This window comes from Rhipicephalus microplus, chromosome 4 (assembly GCF_043290135.1).
Source record: "Rhipicephalus microplus isolate Deutch F79 chromosome 4, USDA_Rmic, whole genome shotgun sequence".
Lineage (NCBI taxonomy): Eukaryota > Metazoa > Arthropoda > Arachnida > Ixodida > Ixodidae > Rhipicephalus > Rhipicephalus microplus.
In genome coordinates this window covers 25,509,065-25,532,104 of record NC_134703.1, presented here as the reverse complement: position 1 = coordinate 25,532,104, position 23,040 = coordinate 25,509,065, and the positions used below count along the sequence as shown (strand labels likewise).

Genomic DNA, 23,040 nt, shown 5'->3' with positions numbered 1-23,040 from the left:
TAGTAAGCATGGATTGTTAGCTTTAGTTACGCATTGCTTTGTATATGTTCTTTACGGAATGTTGAAACTACGTTGTTGGTGGTTTGTGTGCGTGCGTGCGTGTGTGCGTGCGCGCGCGCGCGCGCGCGCGCGTGTGTGTGTGTGTGTGTGTGTGTGTGTGTGTGTGTGTGTGTGTGTGTGTGTGTGTGTGTGTGTGTGTGTGTGTGTGTGTGTGTGAGTGAGTGAGTGAGTGAGTGAGTGAGTGAGTGAGTGAGTGAGTGAGTGAGTGAGTGAGCGAGAGAGTGAGTGAGTGAGTGAGTGAGGAAGGGAGGGATGGAGGGAGGGAGGGTTGGTGTTTTACCAACCACGTCGACACAGCTAGTAACAACAGCCAAGGTTACAATGGCGACATTTTCCGCTTAAAGCGGTCTGTTCATTTTCCATAGTTTCTTATCTGCTCGTACTCATGCTTAGTATAAAGTTTTATCGTTTCGAATAGTCGGCGATTTCCTCTCACTTTTATCAAATTCTCCGGCAGCTAGCGCGGCAAAGGGCTACGCAATCAGCGATGACCCCCCGCATGCGATGCCCCCCGCAGACTCAGCGATGACCACCAGCAGAATCTGTAATCAGCGATGACCCCCCGCATGCTCCCCTTACTGTGCGAGGTGATAGGTTCCTTCTTCGCCGTATCTCGCGCGGGAACGCTGCAACGAGAGAAACGCGACGCCGAGTCCACAAGTCAGCACAGAAGCGTGCTGTCGACGGACTTTCCGCACCACTGGGTCGTCGAGAACAGAATAATAAGGTAAGTGTAGCAAAAGCGAATTTTTGCACACTGTTAGAAGCAAGCTGCACTGCTAGGCAACGTGCTAGGTTATAGCCTCGAAGAAATGTGTACGAGAATATTGCACAGAGGCACTGAATGTTCTGTATGAACTGCGTGAATGCTATTGCACAATGAATAACTGCCCTATCATATCTTATATGCCACTCATAATACCGAACACAAAAAGAAAAGTGTTATTTTAACTGCTAAATATCCGTATAGATTCAAAAGTTTCTGACATGGTTGAAACAAGTCAACATTAAGTAAATTTCAGTGAGCGCTTGTTGGCGTTCTTCAGTCACCTTACACCCGATTAGAAATATGTGCACGTTAATAAAAAAAAGTACAGAAACACCAGTGTTCAAACTTAACCCGGCGCCCCATTGTGGTGTATCTCATAATTATTGTGACATCAGCCCTTCAAACTTCAGAATTTGACAAATTTATTTTTCTACCACGTGGTGCAGACACGACGATGAAACTCGACAGGGATAAGCCGGCGCATTTGCGAGTCACGGAAATGGCTCTAGCCGTGTTTTTCACACTGAGTGCGCCAGTGGCCGTGGCCCGCGTAGTGTACAACAGCGGACAAAGCGGCTGTGAGGACATCTACAGGCGCTACAACGAGAATCACATACTCTGTCGTCAGCCTGATAGCGTGTGCCAGCCTGTTGCCTCTGGAGTCGGGGACGTCGACAAGGACATCATCCTTGCCGCCCACAACCGCTACCGGAGTCAAATCGCAATCGGAAACAACTCAAAGTTTCCGCATGCTGCCAACATGCTGGAAATGGTGAGAGTTAACCGATATTTAGCTTCGCAGTTGTCTTGCGCGGATCATGCTACAGCGAAAATTTCACGCCATCATAATATCTTACCAGTTACAAACTCACCATTGCCATGGTGGTCGCCATCAGCCCATTATAGGATGATAGTGAGTCTCAAATGAAGATGAGGGTATAAAGATGAGGCCCGTAGCCAGGGGGGTGGTGGTTCTAGGGGCCAGGCTGTTCCCCTGAAATTTGGATGGAGGGATGTTTTTTTTTCAATGATTACAAATAATAAAATAATAAATATAGGCGCTCTTTAAGCCTTCAACAAATGCACCCTCCCCCCTCCCCGAAAACATTTCTGGCTACGGGCCTGCCTCTCCCACCGATCTACAGTCCAGCGTGCTGATTCCATTTTATGCCTGCAAACTCACAATTTCCACGCACCCCCTAACTGTCTACCACATCCATCACACTTCCTATTTTTTTCTGTATCTAATCTGTTGTTTTAACTGACCATTTGTTATGGTCCTCATTAAGTAAAGAGCCAGGTATATTTTCGAAGAGCGGCTAGCCCTCTTCGCAATCTGATCTGCTCTGTTTTATATGTGTCCCGAAGTCCCATTTTGTATTTTTTTGTTTCATCCCACGCTGTCCACGATCTTAACTTGTAAAATTCAGTAATTATTTTTAATCACCCCATTATGCATATTAAAATACTCGAATTGTAGCCATGAGTGGTAAAAGTGCGACTAGACACGAGCGTAAAAAGAAGTAGAGTTGTTGCTAGTGCTTTAGATGCCGTGTTTAAGCTCTCAACTTGTGCCTTCTGCATTCGCCTTTTGCATGAGCCGAACTCTCCGGGTGGCTTAGCACGTAAGGTATTGCACTGGTCACCAGAGTATCTACCAGTCAGTGCGTGAGGAAGGCTTTTGCGCATGGCTGCGCTGCCACCCAAGCAAATCTGCGGAACGTGAAGCTTACCCGAGAAACCACCTTACGGGGTCGACGCATCCCGCTCTGCATATCGGGAATGTCTGCATCTCTAAGCGCGCCTCAACAGGGCCATGTCCCGTCATGTCATGAAGTGACGTGAAATTAGTGGCCTCTGACACAGCCTCATGAGATAATTTATTACGAACATTTCGAATGAACATTGTGCTTATCCGTTTCTCAATCGACCTCTTAGATGCGAAGTGTCTTATGATCGAGCTCAATCTGGTGTGCGGCGTGACCACCTTTACAGCGCATGTGCGCTCCTCCCTCTCTCCTCTCCTACGCTTCACCTCTTGCCTCGTAACGCCGACACGGGCAGTGTAGTTTATCCTCGCTCCCCCTATCTTCTCCTCTGGGTATCCCTCCCAGTGCGTTTACACTCTCATTGCACTTGCGTCCCCTCCCCCTGGCCAGGAGATCATCGGGGATGGCCTTGGTCCTCCATTGGACATCAGGTAGATTGCAGACGATGATGATTCATTGTATCTGTCGCGTAATTAAATGCGTAATACATTAGAATCTACTCTAAGTCCGGTGTGTTTTGCAGGAATGGGACGACGATCTTGCAAGAGTGGCGCAAGCCCATGCTAATCTTTGCACAAGCCAGCCGCCTTGCTCGTCGTGCATGAGAATCGGTACGTTACACCAGTTAGAACTGCTCAGCCAGACCACGCGTTAATTACTTGTGCACCAATTTCTGATTAGCGCCGATATCGTCTCTAATCTTTAAGAAATGATATTTCCGGGGACCGTTTCACAGGCTTACTTGTCACAAAAGAGAGCGCACCTTGACCATTTCTTTCTCCGTCATTCCATAATCCCCTTTTCTGCTGTCCTATTCTTACACATTACGTGTGCGCAGTGTAGTGAATGCTTCACTGCAGAGACCTTGTAACTACCATTGAAGCTGCTACAGAATGACCACACTACTGCAATGTGTTGCCTCACGAATCTCCCGCAGGAAAAGTTGTCGCATCTATCGAGTATCAGCGGAGTTGTCGCACAATAAGCCTCACGCTTTCTTTCCCCGTCCTGTGAGAACGTGCTCGCGCTAATTTACATGGGAAAGATATAGAGGATATGGACAAAAAGGCGATGCGCTGCCCAAAGTTTACACCTCCACACGTCGTAGCCTTGACATCAGATATGCGCGCTGCGACGCCGGCACGTGGCGGCATCCCGTGGAGGCCGTTGCACCCACTCGACACCGAGCTTTGCCTCCGAGATAGCCCGATGGCGCGCTGTCTACGAAATAAGCCATTGCCTGTCAAACCGGCTGCGTAGTCGGGCCGGCTTCCGGCATAGCTGGTGACGATATTTCGAAGCAGAAAAAGCTGTATATTGCTCTTTTAGGCACAAGATTGTACATTCTTCTGACGCATCCAGCGCAATAATATCTGGCTCACAGACTCACGGCAATGTTTAGCCCTCTTTATCGGCCTTTTGTCACGTTGTAACGCCAACAGGCTTAAAAATAGTGTTCCACACTCGCTGTGAATGGCTATCTGGCAGTGCTGACAGGCACTGTCGCGTTCAAATGCACATGTACACACCATAAAATGGAAGGGGTGGCTGGGGGGTGGTTAACACTGCTGTAGCTCAGTTGTTAGGGCATCGGGCGCGTTATTTGAAAGTCACAGGTCCGGTTCCTGCCAGCGGCAAGTTAGCTTTTCATACACTTTACTTTCTGCAAATTTGGGTTACTATTACTATACTACTAACATCTCCTACAGTTTCCTCAGCATGATTGTCCGTTAATTCTCATTAATGTTCTGGCGAATATTTGCTGTAATTTGTACGAACCAAACTATAAACATTTTTTTAGCTGCAGTGGTTTACTAACGCTCTGTCAAATCTATCAATCTCTCGTATGATGGGCTTTCGTACGACGCCGTTATTCACCATTAGGTACTAGATTTGAACGAACAGTCACAGAAGGCGGTTACCGACACAGAAATTTGCATACCACGTCGAGCAGAGTCACACCATTTGAAACGAAACATCCATGTTTTTTTTTTTTTTTTTCATCACTGAAAGCTTAAATATGCACTCTAAACTTCTTACTCTGTTTCTCTTTCGCCCTGATGTAGAGAAATTCCCCCGCGTCGGCCGCGCTGGTTGCTTAATACGAACGGATTCTGAAAACAACACCGCCGATTGGGAAGGATGCATAGGATACATGTACAAGGAGTCGCTCAGGATCCCCGACACAAGTTCGAGTACGCCATTGAGGACGATGCCCGGCATTGAAAGTTTCACTCAGGTGAGAGCGCAGTCACAAGAAGTATTTGTTGAGCATTTAAAACCAAAGAGGTTGGTGATGAACTGATGAATAAAGAATTTTTTTTCAGTGGCCCTGGCTGGGTTTGAATTTACTCATTGGTTAAGAATAACGCATCCTAGTGATGAGAACGCATACAATTAAGTTGCACCCCACATTCACTTTTAGTTTATTAGCTGATTACTTGTTTCTTCTTACTACAACCACCTAAGTGTGCCATGAATAAACAACCACAAACGGTGACGCCTTTGCGTTATCAAAAAAAAAAAAAAAGCGCAAATAAGATGTACTTTATCAGCTCTAGTTAAACAACTACTTCGCAGTTAAGATAATAAAATGCACTCTGAGAACGCTAGTACCACATGTTTCGCTATCACAAGTTGATTATTAGAGGTGAAAATCAAGTTTGAAGTTTCCTTTTTTAAATTTCGAGCTGAAATCTCCACTCAGGATGCCTGAAATTTCTAAATGTATTTTATGTTTTTTTTTGCGAAATTGGGTCGATTGAATTTTCTTAAACTTCATACGCTATGTTTATGGCACCCACAGATGACAATGTGCTTCATTTCTATAGATGAGAAGCTACCTATAGGCCCAGTAAGAAGCCTTCAAAATGTCTGACGGCATGTTGTTTGATGCGAGAATCTCAAGTTGGTGTCTCCATTCGTATTTTCTTTTCAAGAGTTTTTTCGCTTACCAAGCATCAAGTAGCGGTAAGAATGGTTTTTTGAGATTGTGAAACTGTACTTTACGAACACGAGAAAAATAGTTTTGCTCTTTAGTGTTTTTTTAAGTGTTTGTTTTACCTTTGTTCAAAATTCAACTTGTTTAAGCAGTCAACTCAAGTGGCTAAATGCTAAACTCCATCAGGTAACCGAGCATTAACATGAAATCGAATGGCCACTTAAGCAGGCGACAGCGTGACTCATATATGTTGCAGGGACGCTGATGCCGTATGGCACACTTTGAAGCGATCAGAAGCGTTAATGATGAACTGGGTTTTCTGTGTGCTAATGCTACTCGGAGCTATATATGATGTTTGGTTTTTGTGGTATTTGCGCAGCTGGCTTGGGCGGCAACTTGGAAGGTTGGATGTGGCTACGCGAAATTCCCTTCGGGGTCGGCACTTCGCTTCGAGAAACTCTACACCTGTGCTTATGGCCCTGGGTGAGACACCTTGATGTAGGACACACACATATCCTATATATATTGTTACACGCAAGAAGTACACGAAAAGGTTGAAAAACAGGCGAGCCTGGATGGTTCGCGTTTACTTCCACAAGGGGTCTCGAGACAGCACACCCAACGTCGTCTTCCTTCTTCACCTTTTGTCTGAATGTTCATTCGCGCTGTATGCGCCGTGCATTGCAACCGCTCGTGACATTTCCCCGTTGGCAGACGAAGCCCGCCGGGCGAGTCACTCAGTGGTTCGTGCATTGCATAGCTTCATGCGAGCGACGTGCGCCACTTCTGTTTTAGCCGAGCGCCGTCCAGTGCTTGTGAGCCGTGCTATGCGGTAGTTGACCTCACTGAGGCGTTCGAGGATAACGTAGGGCCCGACATAGTGAGCGAGAAATTTGTGGTACAGGCCACGTTTCCGTAAAGGCGTCCAGAGCCACACCTGATCTCCAGGATTGAAGTGAACATGTCGGTGACGGTCGTCATAGCGGATCTTTGACCGGTCTTGCGAGGTGACGGTGCGTAGCCGAGCGAGGCGTCGCGCTTCTTCTGCTCTACAGAGAATCTCGTTGATCGGCTCACTGTGATGAGCAGAGTAGGGAAGCATAGTGTCAAGATTATAGCGTGGTGGACGAGCATAAAGGAGAAAGAAAGGTGAGTAACCAGTGGTCTCATGTCTTGCGGTGTTGAAAGCATAGGTGATGAAAGGCAAAATTGTGTCCCAGTTTTTGTGCGCGGAGTCGATGTACATGGACAGCATGTTGGCAAGCGTTCGGTTCGTGCGTTCCACTAGACCATTAGTCTGTGGATGGTATGGAGTGGAATGGCGGAAGCTTGATGAGCACAGACGAAGGGTCTCTTCGACAACATCCGCGGTAAATTGCCGCCCACGGTCGCTGATTACGATGCGAGGAGGTCCGTGTCTGAGGATAACTTGAAACAGCAAGAAGATGGAAACGTCTTTTGCTGTGGCCGACGGCAGTGCTGCCGTCTCACAATAACGGGTTAAGTGGTCTACGCAAACGATGACCCAACGATTGCCGTCTGTGGATCGCGGAAAAGGGCCCAGAAGATCTATACCAACTTGCTCAAAGGGGGTGCTAGGAGGCGAAACAGGCTGAAGGCGACCAGACGGCGCGTCAGTTGGTCGCTTGTAACGCTGACATTGGGTGCAGCTGGCGACGTACCGTTCGGTATCATTGCGCATCCGGGGCCAATAAAAGCGTTCCTGAGCACGGTAGAGTGTTCTTGTGCATCCAAGATGTCCGGAAGTTGGTTCGTCGTGCATGGCAGATAATACGTGACTGCGAAGGCTCTTGGGGACAACCAAAAGGTAGCGCGCACCGGTAGCCGAGAAGTTCGTCTTATATAGGGCGCCGTCACGTAAGCGAAAACGATTGTCTGCAGCGGACTCCCGCGCGGCCGCGAATAGCGGCTGTAAGCTGTCGTCTTTCCTCTGCTCTGATATGAAGGTATCCATATCCGGAAATCCCGTGGACACAAAAGCGATGTATTCATCAAAGTTGTCCGCGTCACATTCAGTCGTTGGGAGTGGCAGGCGAGAGAGACAATCAGCATCAGCGTGTCGCCGGCCGCTCTTGTAGGAAACAACGAAATCATACTCCTGCAGACGGAGCGCCCAGCGTGCTAGTCGACCAGAGGGATCCCGAAGATTCACAAGCCAGCATAGAGAGTGATGATCCGTGACGACAGTAAAGGGGCGCCCGTAGAGATACGATCGAAACCGTTGCACAGCGAAGACGACCGCCAGACACTCTTGTTCGGTGACAGTGTAGTTGCGCTCGGGGCGACTCAATGAGCGGCTAGCGTACGATATCACATGCTCGCTGTCGCCGACACGCTGAACTAGTACGGCGCCAATGCCAACACCACTAGCATCGGTATGAACTTCTGTCGGTGATGACGGATTGAAGTGGCGAAGAATAGGCTGGGACGTCAACAGTAGCTTTAGCTGCCGAAACGATGAGTCGCATTCCGAGCTCCACTCGAAAGGAACACCTTTTTGGAGAAGGCATGTGAGCGGATGAGCTATGTCAGCAAATTTGGGAATGAAACGGCGAAAGTAGGAGCATAACCCTAAAAAACTTCGTAGCTGCTTCACAGAGCGAGGTGCCTCGAATGCCTCCACAGCTGTTGTCTTCTGTGGATCTGGTCGTATACCTTCTTTGTCGATCAGGTGTCCCAGCACAAGTGTCTGTCGTTCACCAAAATGGCACTTTTTAGAATTAAGCACAAGGCCGGCCTTCCTCAAGCAGTTCAGTACCAAGTCCAGGCGCTCGTTATGCTCACGAAATGTTCGGCCGAAGATCACAACGTCGTCTAGGTAGCACATACAAACTTCCCACTTCAAACCGCGAAGTATAGTGTCCATGAACCTTTCAAACGTTGCGGGGGCGTTACAAAGCCCGAAAGGCATCACGTTGAATTCAAATAGTCCATCGGGCGTTACAAAAGCGGTCTTCTCTCTGTCATCCGGGTGCATAGGGATTTGCCAGTAACCTGATCGTAAATCCACAGAAGAGAAGTAAGAAGCCGCAAAGAGGCAATCGATGGCGTCGTCAATTCGTGGGAGTGGGTATACGTCTTTCCTAGTAACGGCATTTAGGCGACGGTAATCGACACAGAATCGCCACGTGCCGTCTTTCTTCTTCACCAGTATCACTGGAGCTGCCCAAGGGCTAGACGATTCCCGAATTACTCCTTTACCCATCATTTCTTCGACTTGAGCGCTGATGATCTTTCGCTCCGCAGAGGACACACGATATGGTTTTTGACGAATCGGTTCAGCGGATCCTGTGTTGATGCGATGGCGAGTACGGGATGCAGGAATCGATGTGGGGCCGTCGTGCTGTGCAAAGTCGAATATTGAAGAGTGTTTCGAGAGCAGGGCCATCAAAACACGACGTTCATGGTCACTGAGCGATGTAGCTACCATTCCGAGCATGTGTTCGTTTGCGGTGTGCGAGACACTGGTTTGTGCTGTATCCGGTAGTTCTGTAAGCACTGCCATAGGTATAAATGACTCTCCCTGAAACGTAGCAAGTTTTAGGCCTTGAGACAGCACTACGGCTTCAGTGGAGCAATTTAGCGTCCATAGCCCTGCGCATCCATCGGTAACTGAAACCATACAATACGGAACCAACACATTTTTCTTAAGACAGTTTCTATGGACCGGTTCCACCGCAACATCGAACGAAGTACTAACAGAAGACGAACAAACAACAGGAACGCGCATCGCGGATAAAGCGGGCACAACAGTGTCTTCAGAAACACAAAACACACTCTCTTGCTGGGATGATTCTTCTAAGAGCGCAGAGGACACACTTCCGCAAATACTGAGTTCTCCTGTTCGGCAGTCAACATTGGCGCCACACAATTTCAAAAAGTCAATGCCGAGAATTACATCGTGTGTGGAACGCGGAAGCACGGTAAACTCAGTGTTAAAGGTTTGACCACCCAAGGAGACATCCACGTTACACACACCAACCGGGTATAATGAGTCCCCACTCACTCCACGAAAGCTTGTGCTGTGGTCCCAATGAAACATAACCTTGCGTCCCAGCAGATTTTTGAACACCACACTCATGACAGAAACAGTTGCTCCCGTGTCGACTAAAGCCATGGTAGAAACGCCATCAATAAGTACATTAACCTTATTCTTCAGCATGAAGATAGGTGGAGGTATCCGAGTCGGCAGCAAAGATTTTCCAGCGACCTCACCTCCATCGGCCGCGCTGGCTAGTTTCCCGGCGGTGGTGACGCGAAGCGGCGTCGAGGAGATGATGACGTCACACGCCGTCTGGGAGATGGAGATCGAGACGCTCGGAAAGCTGGTGGTGGTGTCAGAGTACGTTCGGAGGCAGGAGAGCGGTAACGGTTTCGATACCTTTCTTGTTCTCCAGAATAGCTGTCCAGAGGGAAGTGACGGCTTCCTTCTTCTCGGAAGTAGCCTTCAAAAGTGGTGTTTCCTGGCCTATTAGTGTCCATTGCACGACCACCGTGTTGCATAAACGATCCCGACTGTCCATTGCTGAATGCCCGACGTCGGTTACAATACCTAGCTATGTGGCCAGGCGTGCCACAGTTGTAACACACGGGCAGAGGGCGAACTTCCGGACGCTGATTGAAATATTCCACAGCGGCCACAGGCTGAGAGTAACTCATCCCCTCCCCTTGGATGTCGTAGGCAGTGCTGGGTCTTCGTGGGCGAACGTCGCGTGGATGCTGATCAAAACGCCGATCAATCGAGTCGTAATGGCGTTGTTCGGTCTGGCCATAATGCGGGTCGTGTCGGTAGCTGTTACAATCCGCAGCATTCACCGAATGCTGCCAAGTAGCCGGAGGAGATGCGCAGACGGCGTCTCGGAAAGCGACAGAGGCGCAACGCGGCACCGCATAACGCGTTTGTTCTTCGTGCCGCAGGAGCTCCTCACGGACAATCTGCCGAATGGTAGCTGAGAGGTCTGTCTGCGGACTCGCGTCAACGCTGGCCACAGTCGTGACATTGGCTAGCCGTCCAAACTTCGGCGTGATTCGGCGAGTTTTCAGCGCCTCGAATGTGCGGCAGTGCCGAATCACGTCTGATACGGTGTTCAGGTTGTCTTTTCCAATGAGGAAGTTATAGACGTCTTCCGCAATACCTTTTAAAAGGTGTCCCACTTTATCTTCCTCGGGCATTCGAGAGTCGATGGTCTTACACATGCAGCTTGAGAACTTCTTCAATATATGTCGTGCAAGTCTCGCCGATCACCTGAGCTCTCTGAGCTAAAGCTGTTTCCGCTCGTTTCTTCTTAGTGTCCGAGTCGCTAAAGCACTTCTTCATTTCTTCAATAAGACTGCTCCATGTAGTAAGCGTGTCGGCGTGGTTTTCATACCAAACCAGGGCCGTGTCCGTCAAATAAAAAACGACATGCCTGAGCTGGCTGGCCGGGTTCCAGTTGTTGCATTGGCTTACCCTTTCGTAATGGGTCAGCCATTCATCGAAGTCTTCCCCTGGCTTTGCTGAGAACGGCCGTGGCTCTCGGTAATGCTGATACAGCGGTGGTCTTGCCGAGGCATTGCTGAGGGGGTCATTTTGCTCCAGAGACATGTCGGGGCGCGATGGCGAAAGTCCGGCAAGGCGACGGCTTCTACGAAGTTCTGGTGCTGACGGCTCCGTCGTAGGTCGTGGGAGGTACCCAGCACAGCTCCACCAAATGTTACACGCAAGAAGTACACGAAAAGGTTGAAAAACAGGCGAGCCTGGATGGTTCGCGTTTACTTCCACAAGGGGTCTCGAGACAGCACACCCAACGTCGTCTTCCTTCTTCACCTTTTGTCTGAATGTTCATTCGCGCTGTATGCGCCGTGCATTGCAACCGCTCGTGACAATATATATATATATATATATATATATATATATATATATATATATATATATATATATATATATATATATATATATATATATATATATATATATATATATATTCCGCGCGCGCCCCCAGGCACATCCCACTCAGCAGCCAATCGGAGAGTAGCGGTACAGCACCATTTAGAATATCACCACTCAACTGCAGTTTGTATGTACTTCTAGGAGACAGCGCCATCTATTATGCTGTTCGGAAGACACTGGCGGTTACGCCTGACGCGGGACAAGTGTAGACTAAGTGGAGCTTTGCTTTTAAAGGTACTCAAGGTCACAAGGCGTGCGTGACGTATTTTCCTTGACCGTGCCATCGCCCCCGCCCTGCTCAGCTTTAGCGCTTTCGTCGGGACAAGAGGTAATGCGATGGCAGCGAGCGACAAATCTTTGTACTGGACGGGGGTGAACAACTTTATTCACTTCCTGCAGGTTACCGGGCTGGGTTCCCACCTATAGAAGCTTGTCGAGAGACCATTTTTTTTTTTGTGGCGTTGAATTTGTGCGGCAATAAGCTCTAATATATTTCATGTTTACTTGAAAAAGTGTTTCAGGGCCCCCTTGAGGGAGACGGCAAGTGATGATGGCGAGAGTTTTACGCTATCAGCGGGTCACAGTTCAATGCAAATTGTCCACCTCGGTGGTACACTGGTTTACTGTGCTCGATTGCTGTACCAAAGATCGCAGTTTGGATCCCGGCCGCGAAAGTCGCATTTCAATAGCGGGGAAGTGCTGGAAGTCCGTCCTATAACACCATATAGTCTCCGGAACTCTCCAGTGCGGCGCACCTCATGATCATGTCATACTATTATTATTAGTGGTGTTGGTGGTGGTATAAAAGTAGTAGTAATAACTGTGGTAACACTAGTATAAAACTAATTGAATTTTGTCTTGTCATGCAAGTACTAAATTCACAAAAGGTTTTTTTTGGAGCTTTGCATGACAAAAGTGCGATAGCATTCTGAGGAACGCCGTCTGGTCAGATTCCACAAGAATTTTATCCCTCTCGGTTCTTTTAGCCCGCCCTTAAACGGAAGTACAAGGTGTTGTCTACATTCTGCTCACATCAAGGAGCCACCGACAACACGTTATTTGCTGACACATTATGGCCGTTGAGTGCAATGACAATAAAACAATGGCCGCAGTTATATTAGATAAATTTTCTCCAAGTTTGTCGTAATTGGCTAATGAAAAAGCTCGGCTAACGACTGTTTCAGGAAAACAGAAAGTAATTGAAAACGCTGGCAAAACTTGCCTATATCAAGCTGTTGATATACTGAAGAAGTTGTTCTGAATATACTTTTAGACAATTTAGCTTTGTTCAGATCTATTCAGCGGTTGGTGGAAGTCACTGCTGCTGTGGTCACCTTTGAATTCAAGTTGGATTTAAAAAAACAAAGGTTAAAGAGACTCTGCCACACTTTTTGAGCATGGTCAGAAAATGCTGCCGATTGGTAGTCGAGGCTCCTGACAACATGTGAGCCAAATAGTATATCGCAGCACGCGGCCACAATAAATGCTCAAAGCCAGCTGAAAATTGCTCTCTCTTTTCTCGACAAATCACGGAACATGCCCAAAATCACGCGTAGCGAGCCCATCTATCGGCCATTGGCTGATTTGATTATGGCGCGCTCGTTCGTCACAGAGATCTCCGTGGGAGGACGCCACTTGTCTACGCATGCGCGGGCGATCACACTGAAAAAAACCGCGAATTCGAGGGGGAAAAAAGAAAGTGAAGGTCACGAGGCACGCGTGACGTTTTTCTGAGGCCCTGCCGCCCCTCCCTGTTTAGCTTCCAGCGCTTTCGTCGGGACGAGAGAAGGGAGAATGCCTTTGCAGCTTGCGACAATTTGTAGTTCCACTCGCACTGGACGGATCATTAAAATATTTCCGGCGTTGCATTCGTGAAGTATAGCTCTTCCAGTGAAGTCATTCCATGGTTACTTGAAAAAGTGTTTCGGGGCCCCTTTAAGAAGAAAAGTTGAACTGGAATATAGAATGTGATCGGTGATCCGAAAAACACTTCGGCCATAAGCGGGAACATGCAGGAATCTCCTTCTGGGGGAGGGGCGGACGAAGATTCGTCGCTGCGCTCCTCCGCCTCCCTATCATGTCAATGTGTGGTGCTAAATTCGCACCCCGCCCCTCTTGCTACCGCCCCCCGTTCGCACACCTATGAGTCACTGCTAAGTTTTGCACTCGCGAATGTTGGTGGCTAAACATCTTTCTTGCTTTTCCCCGCATAGCGGAAACGTGCGTGGTGAGCAAGTTTACAAAGTCGGCCCAGCGTGCTCCGACTGTCCGGAAGGTACTTGCTGCGGGGGATCGTGCCGTAGATACGGTGTCACGCCTGCCCACAGTGGCTTGTGCAGTAAGTATGTCGAACCAAACAACAAAAAAAAAGATCGAAGATTATTACGATACTCGCTAATGTGAACTCAGTCGCACGCTTACTTTCGTTTGGCAACTACGGCTGACTGGGCGAGATGGTGCATGATAAAATTATATTGCTTTAGCGCAGCTCAGTTTGAGCGTGAAGAAAAGATGCTACACAGTTAAGAAAAGTAAAAAAAAAAACAGGCGACAGTGCAAGCGCTATTGGCAATTAATCGAGGCAATGGTTTTGAGAGAGGCACGCGTATATATACGCGTATGCTTGTTGTAGCCTGCTCTCTATTTGGGCTTCTAGTATTTTTTCAGATATTCATACTAACTTATGTTGTTTTTACTGCTTACTTCTTGTCATTTTAGTTATTCTTAATTTCTTCGTTTTCTTTTCATTTTCAGCTTCGGTTGCGCAAGCTTTATTATATAAATTTTATTTTTACCTAGTGATATTTTTATTATTCTTTCCTATTCCTATTTTTTTAAAGTTGTTTACTCTGTTCTCTGTTTTGGAGGGGAAGGCTTCGAAGCAATTCAGCCTTCTTCAGCAAAGGATGAGGACCCAGGTACCTATAGACTATTATCACGATTGGTTCCGGTACCGACATAATGGGTTCAAGCGTATAGCCGTTTTGTGGTATGAACAGTGCTATAATTGGCGTATACACATGGCTACGTCTGTGTTGTTGAATTTTACGTGTCATGATTTTATGAATTATGATCGGCATCTACAAAAGTAAAAAAAACAAACATTCAACAGCCCAAGGTGACGGCGCTCATGTCTGTGACGTAAAACCGTCTATTCCCTGTTTGTTAACAGTGGTAGGCGACGTCGAAATGTTGAGGCGCTCTTAGTAACGTAGCAACGAGTAGGCTACGCCCAGCCCAAAGCTTCCCAGCACCATTTGTTACCACGTTCGGGAGGCTCCCCGATGGTCTGTGCTCGAAGGCACCATTGGAGCCACTGTGCTGGCTGTCACGTGATATTGGTGGTGGCGAGCTTCAGGCTGTGCGGAGCCTAACCCCCGTATTCACAAACGCTCCTCGACTCGACTTCCACCCTTCACTTGACATAGTTGAGCACTGCGCCGCTGTTCGGCTGAAAAAGACGCTGCGCTACTCGAGAATAACAGCAAGTTATCAGTGATATGCGGTGACTTGCCCTGCCTAGAGATGGCGCTTCGATCGCCTTTCTCGTGTGACGGTGGAGCGTTGAGTGAAGGGGCGTTGTAGAATACGGGTGTAAGTGCTGCGACGTTGCTTCAAGCAACTCAGTATGTATATGGCACGCCTGCCTCTGTTTACAAACACAGAATAGCTCTATAGCCGGCAAAAGCTAACAAGAAACGACGCTCAACTCGGAAATGGGCGTCAGGGAGCTGCGCTCCAATAGGCCGATCTTGCCTAACCTAAATCATGAAAGCGTCGGGAGAGAACAAACTACAACTTCTTCCCACGCGCCTTCAAAAAACACGAACATAGAAAACTGGGCGAAAGAAATGCTGACTGGAAGTATAGAGGAATTAAATTTTTCTATTGATGGGCGCTGTCATCTTGGCCGTCTACAAAAATGATTTTCTTTTCGCTGTACCATATCGTGACATCATATAATAACAGTATCGTGAAATAATCGATGCACCTGTACAGCTGCTTTCATGGGTCGGTGGTAAAACTGTTGTGCCATTCATTTAGGTGCTGCATCCAGATTGTAACGTCCAGTTAATTTTAACAGGCCAACTTGGTTGCGCAGCACAGAAAATTATTGCAGGGATGACTTGATATCTTTTGAGTAAATTTTACTTGGCACATGATTTACACGCTTAAGTAAAGCAGTGCCGGTTGTTATGTCATTTTAGTGTGCGTGTTTGTTACGCAAAAAATGGCAAGGTGTCAATAAATTAAACCACTGCTTCGAATTTTTGTTTCTTTTAGCGGTGGTCGGCGATGGCCCGGGCGTTCTTTCGGATGATGAAGACAAGTTAGTGTTAAACTGCTTGTTCAACAAAGTCACTTCGCCTTGGTGCCAATACCGAAGTGATCCGAACGGTGCTTGGACGACGAAGACATTTTTCGCGAGTAAGTAACGTTTCCTTCCCATAAACGGTCGCATTCTAAAGTTTTGTAACATTTGATAAAACCACTCAGTACTTGACAATGAACACTGTGTGTGCGAGCAGTTAATAGATGAACGACAGCAGTCTTTATACCACCACTCGCGTCACCCATTCCTAACGAAACTTCTTTCTTCGGGCGTTGTTTGGATGGCACGATAGTGACGCGCCAAGGTAAGACAAACAAGAACAGGTATACGAGCAAACACATTTGAAGCGACAAGTGGAATGCCTCCCTCCATTCTGTTGCATTGCGTTCGGGTGTTCGCCAGCTGGAATAAAAAAAATGCAGTGGCTTAGCTCAGCTATGCCAGGATATACGTACCGTTAGTAAAGGTTCAGTTGATTATTCTTAGCTTTCCAGATATCATGCTTACAGCTGTTCCAATGACACACACACGGTATACGTATTATGTAGCACATGTATATTTATTTTGCCGGGCAACTACTTCGGAATCCGCAGAGTTACGCTTCTCCGCGCTACTGCACCGTTGAGCAGCATTTGCACTCTCCTTCTCTATGGCTATACCACAGTGGCAAACGCCAGTCAGAGGCGCTATCAAGCGGCTCCAGCGCAGTGTCAGATGGCGACTGCACAGGGAAGGCGCGCGCGTCGGCGTCCGTATGTCTACCAAGGCTATGACGGCACTCCTCTGGAAAGCGCACACCGGCGGCGGCGAGTCGCGCGCGGCCGCGGCCGAGTGCGAGGGAGGTGTCGGCTCCGGTGCGTGACACCACTGATCGTCTGCGCAGCGCATCGAATTGCTCGCACACCGGCGGCGAGCCGCGCGCGGCGGCGGCGGAGTATCATTGCGCATGCGCAGACCAGTGCCACGCGAAATTGGCTCAGCGAGGCCAGTGTAGCTAACGCTACAAAAACAAAACAAAAAACTGAAGAACTAGGCGTTCCTATACAGCGCCTCAGGATATATACTAAACATATCTGTTGTCTTCAGCGTTTGAGAAAGCGTGATAACATCAAGCATCACATCAGTGCTTGTTCAGCTCTCGTTCTTTTTAATAAAAAAGCCTTATTTGCAAAGGGCTACCGGACTACGGTCGTCAGCAAGCTTAGCACGAACGCTCGGACGCGTGACCATGATGCAGCCGCGAAGTGCTGGGCGCTGTGGCTGAGATAATAGCTCGGTATGTTTGTATAGCATGTCGGCATGCATCAGTAATATCTCGGACAATCAAACTATTTGAAGACATGCTGCGGAGCGTTCGTGTTAAGCTTGCTGACGACTGTACATAACGCAAGAAGCAAAACTGAAGTGGGCTCAACCAACGCTGCTTCTTTTCCGCCATCATGTATGTCTGCTGAAGAAGGTTTGCAACATAGTGATTTAGCCACTCCTTGTGCCACACCAGCACTTGCCCCTTGACGAAGCACAGCCCCACAGCTCCCAGAGCCGAGCATGCAACTTGCGTTTACAACCCTCAGGACTAGGTACTGCCAATGACCTACGCTTCCACGGGAAGTCATCGGCATATATAATTGTGGTATAATTTTTTTCGGAATCTGGCGCAGCGGGCTATGCTGAATCCGTGCTCGAGGCTGGCCAGAGTGCAGAGATGACCATCGAACGCACCATCCAGCCACCTAGCAATGGCCAAATATGCGTCGAGATCGAGTACAGTAAGGGTCCTAACGTTGCCGGAACGCCTGACCGTGGACTGTTCAACCTCATCGTGACACCTGTCGACCGGCCAGAGCGTCAGAGGACCATTAACCTGTCCGGAGGGGCTGCAAATATCGTGCGCATGCGCCTTACACTCCACTACAACGTTGGCGTGAAGGTGAGTCTTTCCGCTTGTGGGGTTAGCAAACCGGATGCTAATATCTGGTGAATTTCCCGCCCTTCCTCTTTATTGCTCTTTTACTGGGTCTGGGGCATGGCTGAACATGAGGAAGACGCGGCAGGTGTGCAATGAACGGGTGTCGTTAAAGCTTATTCTCAATTACAATTACTGTATGTAAAGCAAAAACTCAATTTAAAAAAAAAACAGTGTGAACTTTCTCTTGTCATTTTGTGTGAGCTAACTGTATACGTGCCAGTTGGTTTCAGCAACTTGAAGTTAAAACCAGTCGATATCAAGATCGTTATCAAATTTTCGGAGCACAAGTATGTGGACGAATATCGGCTTGTGTCCGTGGCGCGGAAAGAAACGGAAGCATTGCTGGGGCACTTCAATCTGTAGACTTCGCAAACACTTTCACATACGAGCGTCATTAGCATTTTCTCTATTACGCTCTCCCCTTTCCCTTCTCTATCCAGAGAAATATCTCAGAGAAATATCACCCATTACGGTGGTACAGCATGTAGTTGTGGTGCTGACACGCAGGTCACGGGATCGAATCCTTACCTCGGCGGTCGAATTTTCGATGCCGGCGCAAATGCTTCAAGCCTGTGTACTTAGATTTAGGTGCACGTTAAGAACCCCACGTGACCTAATTTCCGCGGTGTCCTCCACTTTCTCTTATAATTGTATCGTGGTATTGGGACCTTAGTATCCAACAATTATTATCTCATTAAAATCTTTCTAACGAAAACATTTTGGTTTAGACTGGTTAGCCTCAGGTGGGCTGATACGAAGGTATGAATGCTATGAGGCTGTATGCAGTTTAAAACTGCAGCTCGGCTCACATAAAGTTATTTACACTTAGACCAGTAGAATATATTATCTACTGACAGAAACCTGTACATGTTTATTCAAGTCCACTCTACAGTATATGCTTACAGAATCGTATTTATTCCTGGTTCATGATGTAAATATTTTTTCTTCGTGCATTTCCTTTCGTAGATCGGCTTCTTATTCGTCGTACCAGGAGGAAGCCCTGCACAGTACGTGAACATTCACAAGGTTGCGGTTTACGAGAAAGCTTGCTCCGAGTGATGTGGTTATGTGCAGCACTTTGAAATAAAAAGCTTTTTTATTTGTTATTCAAATACTTTGCTCAGTAATATTTACACAAAAGTGTCGTATGATTGATCTAGCGTATTCGTATAGTTTTTATTCAGCCTCAAGAGTGGTACACAGTTCCACGACTACTTCGATGACAACCACGAATATGGAAAGCCTGTACGAATGACAGTTGAGACGTTCTTACAGAGTAACGGACTGCAGATCTCGCGTTCAACTGTTGATGTCCGGTGCTCGTTCCTTCTATTTTATGTCGGTCTTGCTGAGCTAAACAATATATTGATGAGACCTGCTTGACAGTGATGCCCATAAAATGCAACAATGGCCTTGGCTTTTTTTAGCATGATTTTTCGTTCTCATTAAAATTGTGTCTAACAAAAAAACAAACCCTCAAATTTACAATTTTTCCCTGTTTCATGAGTGCCTTTCATAAATGCTGAACAGATTTTGGGACCAAACTTCCAATAGAATAATAGTTCGAAAAAAATGCCATTGTATTCCAGTGAGTCGTAATTGAGTGGCATACTTCAAGTACGTTTGTGCGTGCCTTGCTTGCATACACATGAATTATTGAAGGAAAAAGAAGAGGAAAAGAACGGCAGGGAGGTTAACCAGCCTATAGGCAGCCAGTTTCCTACCCTGCGCATGGGAGGGGGATGGGGGAGATTAAATATAGAGAGCAGAGAGGGAAAAGAGATGAACACAGCACATTCGGCAGCACACACGCGCACACTCAGTCATAGTCCAGTCTTGTCTTTCGTGGTGTGTGACATTGCAGTTACAGCCGCTTGTTCAACTTCATGTCGCGTAGGAATTTCAACCGGTCTTTTGTCGTTTTCTGTTGCAATGTCTTTTCTCGGGCACTTGACAGAATAGTGTCCACAGACAATTTGCTTTTGTCGATGCGCGCAAAAACGTACGTTAGTGACTGTCTCTGGATGTCATACAACGGACAGAGTCATACAATGGTCATACAACGGCATCACAGAGAGCGTTGTCGGCCATTCCTATGACAAAGGAATAAGATTTTGTAAATGCCACTCCTAGCTATAAGTGATCAACAAGGGTGGCTTCTCTTCGTTCGAGCCCAGTGGGCATGCGAAGAGCAATCAAAGAGGACAGGTGGTGTTGACGATTCGTCTCGCACCTTGGCGGGCACCATAGTGAAAACGTCATTTCACGCGCAAGTCGTAGAAGATTACTGGCAGCATTGGTCCGCGAAAGTGGTATGGCTTCTTCTCGTGTTCCTTCAAGAGCTTCCCGCGCAGCAGTATCGGCATGTTCGTTCTCTATGACGCCGCAGTGACTTGGCAGCCACTGAAACGTCACGTGATGCCCTTTCTCGTGTGAAGTGTGGAGAAGGCATCGAATTTCGAAAACAAGCTGTTCTTACGGCCAACGACGCAGTGCTGAGAGCACAGATTGTAGGGCAGCCCTTCAGTCGCTGAAAATCGACCATTGTTGCGGTAGTTCCCGATTGACCAGACAAAGTGCAGCACGCAAAGCAGCTAGTTCCGCTGCTGTAGATGCCGTGGAGTGGTCAGTCCTAAAGCTGATGGTAACACTTCTTGCTGGGACAACTACTGCACCTGACGAACACTGGCGGTTCGTGGAGCCATCGGTATATATATGTATACTGTCTGAATATTCCTCGTGCAAAAGAAGAAGAGACAGTTGTTTCAGCACGGGCGACGACAGCTCAGATTTCTTCGGATCCCTGGTATACTAAGATCCACTGTGGGTCAAATAAGACACCAAGGGGGTATCGATGGTTCAGATGCAGTAGTGAAGTCCGAGGGAAGTTGATCGTTGTATTTCACAATCATTTTGGCGAACGATGCTTGGCGCCTCTCTGAAGGCAACAGCGCAAGGTGATGACAGGGAGCACGTGCGAAGTCTCTGATGTGCGTTCTCAGGACTTCTACAACAACGTGAGTTTGTATCAGATAGTCACCAGCAATTGCAATTGTTGCCTCTGTTGACGTACATCTGGGCAGACCAAGGCACACTCTCAGTGGTTGGTCTTGTACTGCCTGTAGAACACGAACATTGGTCTTGCAGGTATTGCTAAGCACGGGCAAGCTATATCTCAGGAAACTGAGAAACAGGACTCTCTAGAGTTCCATCATTGCGTCTACTGACATCCCCCACGTCTTTCCTGCCAGGAACCTTAACAATTGGGAAATAGCGGTCAGGCGCTTCTTCATATAGGCAACATGCGGACCCCATTAGAGGTCCCTATCAATAATGATGCCCAGAAACCGGTGGGTTCTGGCGTAAAAAATGGGTCGTCCACAGATTGAGATGACATAAGGGGTCATTGCTTTGCGAGTGAAGGCCACCAGCACGCATTTTCTGGTGATATGCTGAGTCCTTGTTTTAACAAGTAGTTGGCAATCATAGTTGCTGCTTTTTGAAGCCGGTAACGTATCTGACTGAGGACGTGTGACTGCCGAAGTCCAGTGACAGATGTCTGCGTATATTGAGATTTTAATGGTACTTGGCAAGTATTCAGCAAGACCAATTAGTGCAAGATTGAATAGCGTTGGGCTAAAAACTCCCCCTAGAGGAACACCCCTTGAAGTATAGCGTCGCGTAGTTGGGCCATCTTCTGTTAACACAAAGAATGATCTTGCAGCCAGGTAACTCGAAATCCACTGAGAGACTCGACGACCAAGGCCAACCACCACAAGAGTACCCAAAATGGCTTCATGTAGTACATTATCATACGCGCCTTTCACATCTAGGAATAAAGCTGTAGATAGTCGCTTACGGGATCTTTCGTGCTGAACGTACGAAACTAGATCAACGACATTGTCAATGGAAGAGCGGTCGCATTGAAAACCAGCCATGGAATTCGGATAACTCTTGTAGTATTCAAGATACATCTCCAGGCGGCTTAGTATCATCCGTTCCATTATCTTCTCTACGCAGCTGGTCAGTGCTATTGGGCGGTATGAGGCGAGTTCGAGTGGGGATTTGCCCTGCTTCAAGATGGGCAACAAGCGGCTTAATTTCCAGTCGTCAGGAACATTGTCATCCTGCCACAAGATGTTGTAAAGGCTCAACAGTTCTCTCCTTGCACCTTCCCCAAGATTGCACAAGGCTCGGTACGGAATACCACCTGGGCCCGGAGAAGTTGAACGCCTGCAGAGAGCTAGTGCCGCCTCGAGCTCGTCCATTGTAAAAGGGAGGTTCATGTGGTAGTCACGGGAACGGGGGACGTCACCTCTCACTGGGGGATCTGGACTAGTGGCTTGCTTGGCGATCTGCGCACAGAAATATTCTGCGACATGGATGTCTTGCCTCCTTTGAAATAGCACTAGCGCTTTGAATGGAAAACGCTGTTCCGTAGGGTGACGCAGACTTTGCACCGTTTTCCAGATGGTGTGAGAGTGGCTTGCGAGGGTCCAGTGACTGGCAAAACGTTGTCCATCGTTCCGATGCTGTTCTATCCATGCGACGCCGAATCTTCTTTTGCATCCTCCTGGCTGCCCTAAGATCGTGAATTGATTTTGTACGCCGATACCAACGCTCTACCCGGCGTCGAAGTGCTCGGAGTGCTCCAACTCTATGTCAAAGTCGTTTCGTGTGGAAGATATCGTCACCGTGCGAGTGGCGTTTTGCATTGTGCTACTAATTGTTTGCTCTAACCCTGATCGTAGGCCATCGCTGCAAGCATCTTCCATGTCAGATTTGAAGTTGGTTCATTGGACCACTCGAATGGTCGTCCGTGGACCACAACTAGCCAAGCCTATGATGTTAAGGTAGATTTGAATGTGATCACTTCCTCGTGTCTCAACATCTGGAAACCACTTGACGTATCTCGCGAGGGAGTTGGAGACAAAAGCAAGGTCGGGACAGCTGCCGTACGTCACCCCTCGAAGAAAAGTGGAGCTACCGTCGTTCAGGAGAGTAAGGCCATAGTTGTAGGCGATGTTTGCTAACCTGCGTCCCTGGCAATTGTCCGCGTACTTCCCCATGCGTGATGGTGCGCATTGAAATCACCTATGATGATCCATGGTGCAGGACACACACTCAAAATATCCGCTAATCTCCTGGAATCGAGATTTTTCGACGGCGATATATAAACGCCTTTAAGAGTAAACATGAGTTTGTTCTTTCTTACAGTGATGCAGACATAGTGATTGTCATCGTGAGGC

The 23,040-nt window shown here is 47.8% G+C and overlaps 1 protein-coding gene across 1 annotated transcript; it reads left to right on the top strand.

The window, feature by feature from the left end:
• The first annotated feature begins 647 nt into the window (after positions 1–647).
• On the top strand, positions 648–18,903 carry LOC119171755 (venom allergen 5). The gene is made up of 9 exons (XM_037422584.2): positions 648–787; positions 1,276–1,601; positions 3,122–3,209; positions 4,665–4,837; positions 5,919–6,022; positions 13,703–13,827; positions 15,774–15,917; positions 17,484–17,752; positions 18,758–18,903. Exons 2-9 carry the CDS (start codon positions 1,284–1,286, stop codon positions 18,848–18,850), a joined length of 1,314 nt encoding a protein of 437 aa, XP_037278481.2. The 5' UTR covers positions 648–787; positions 1,276–1,283; the 3' UTR covers positions 18,851–18,903.
• The last annotated feature ends 4,137 nt before the right edge of the window (positions 18,904–23,040 follow it).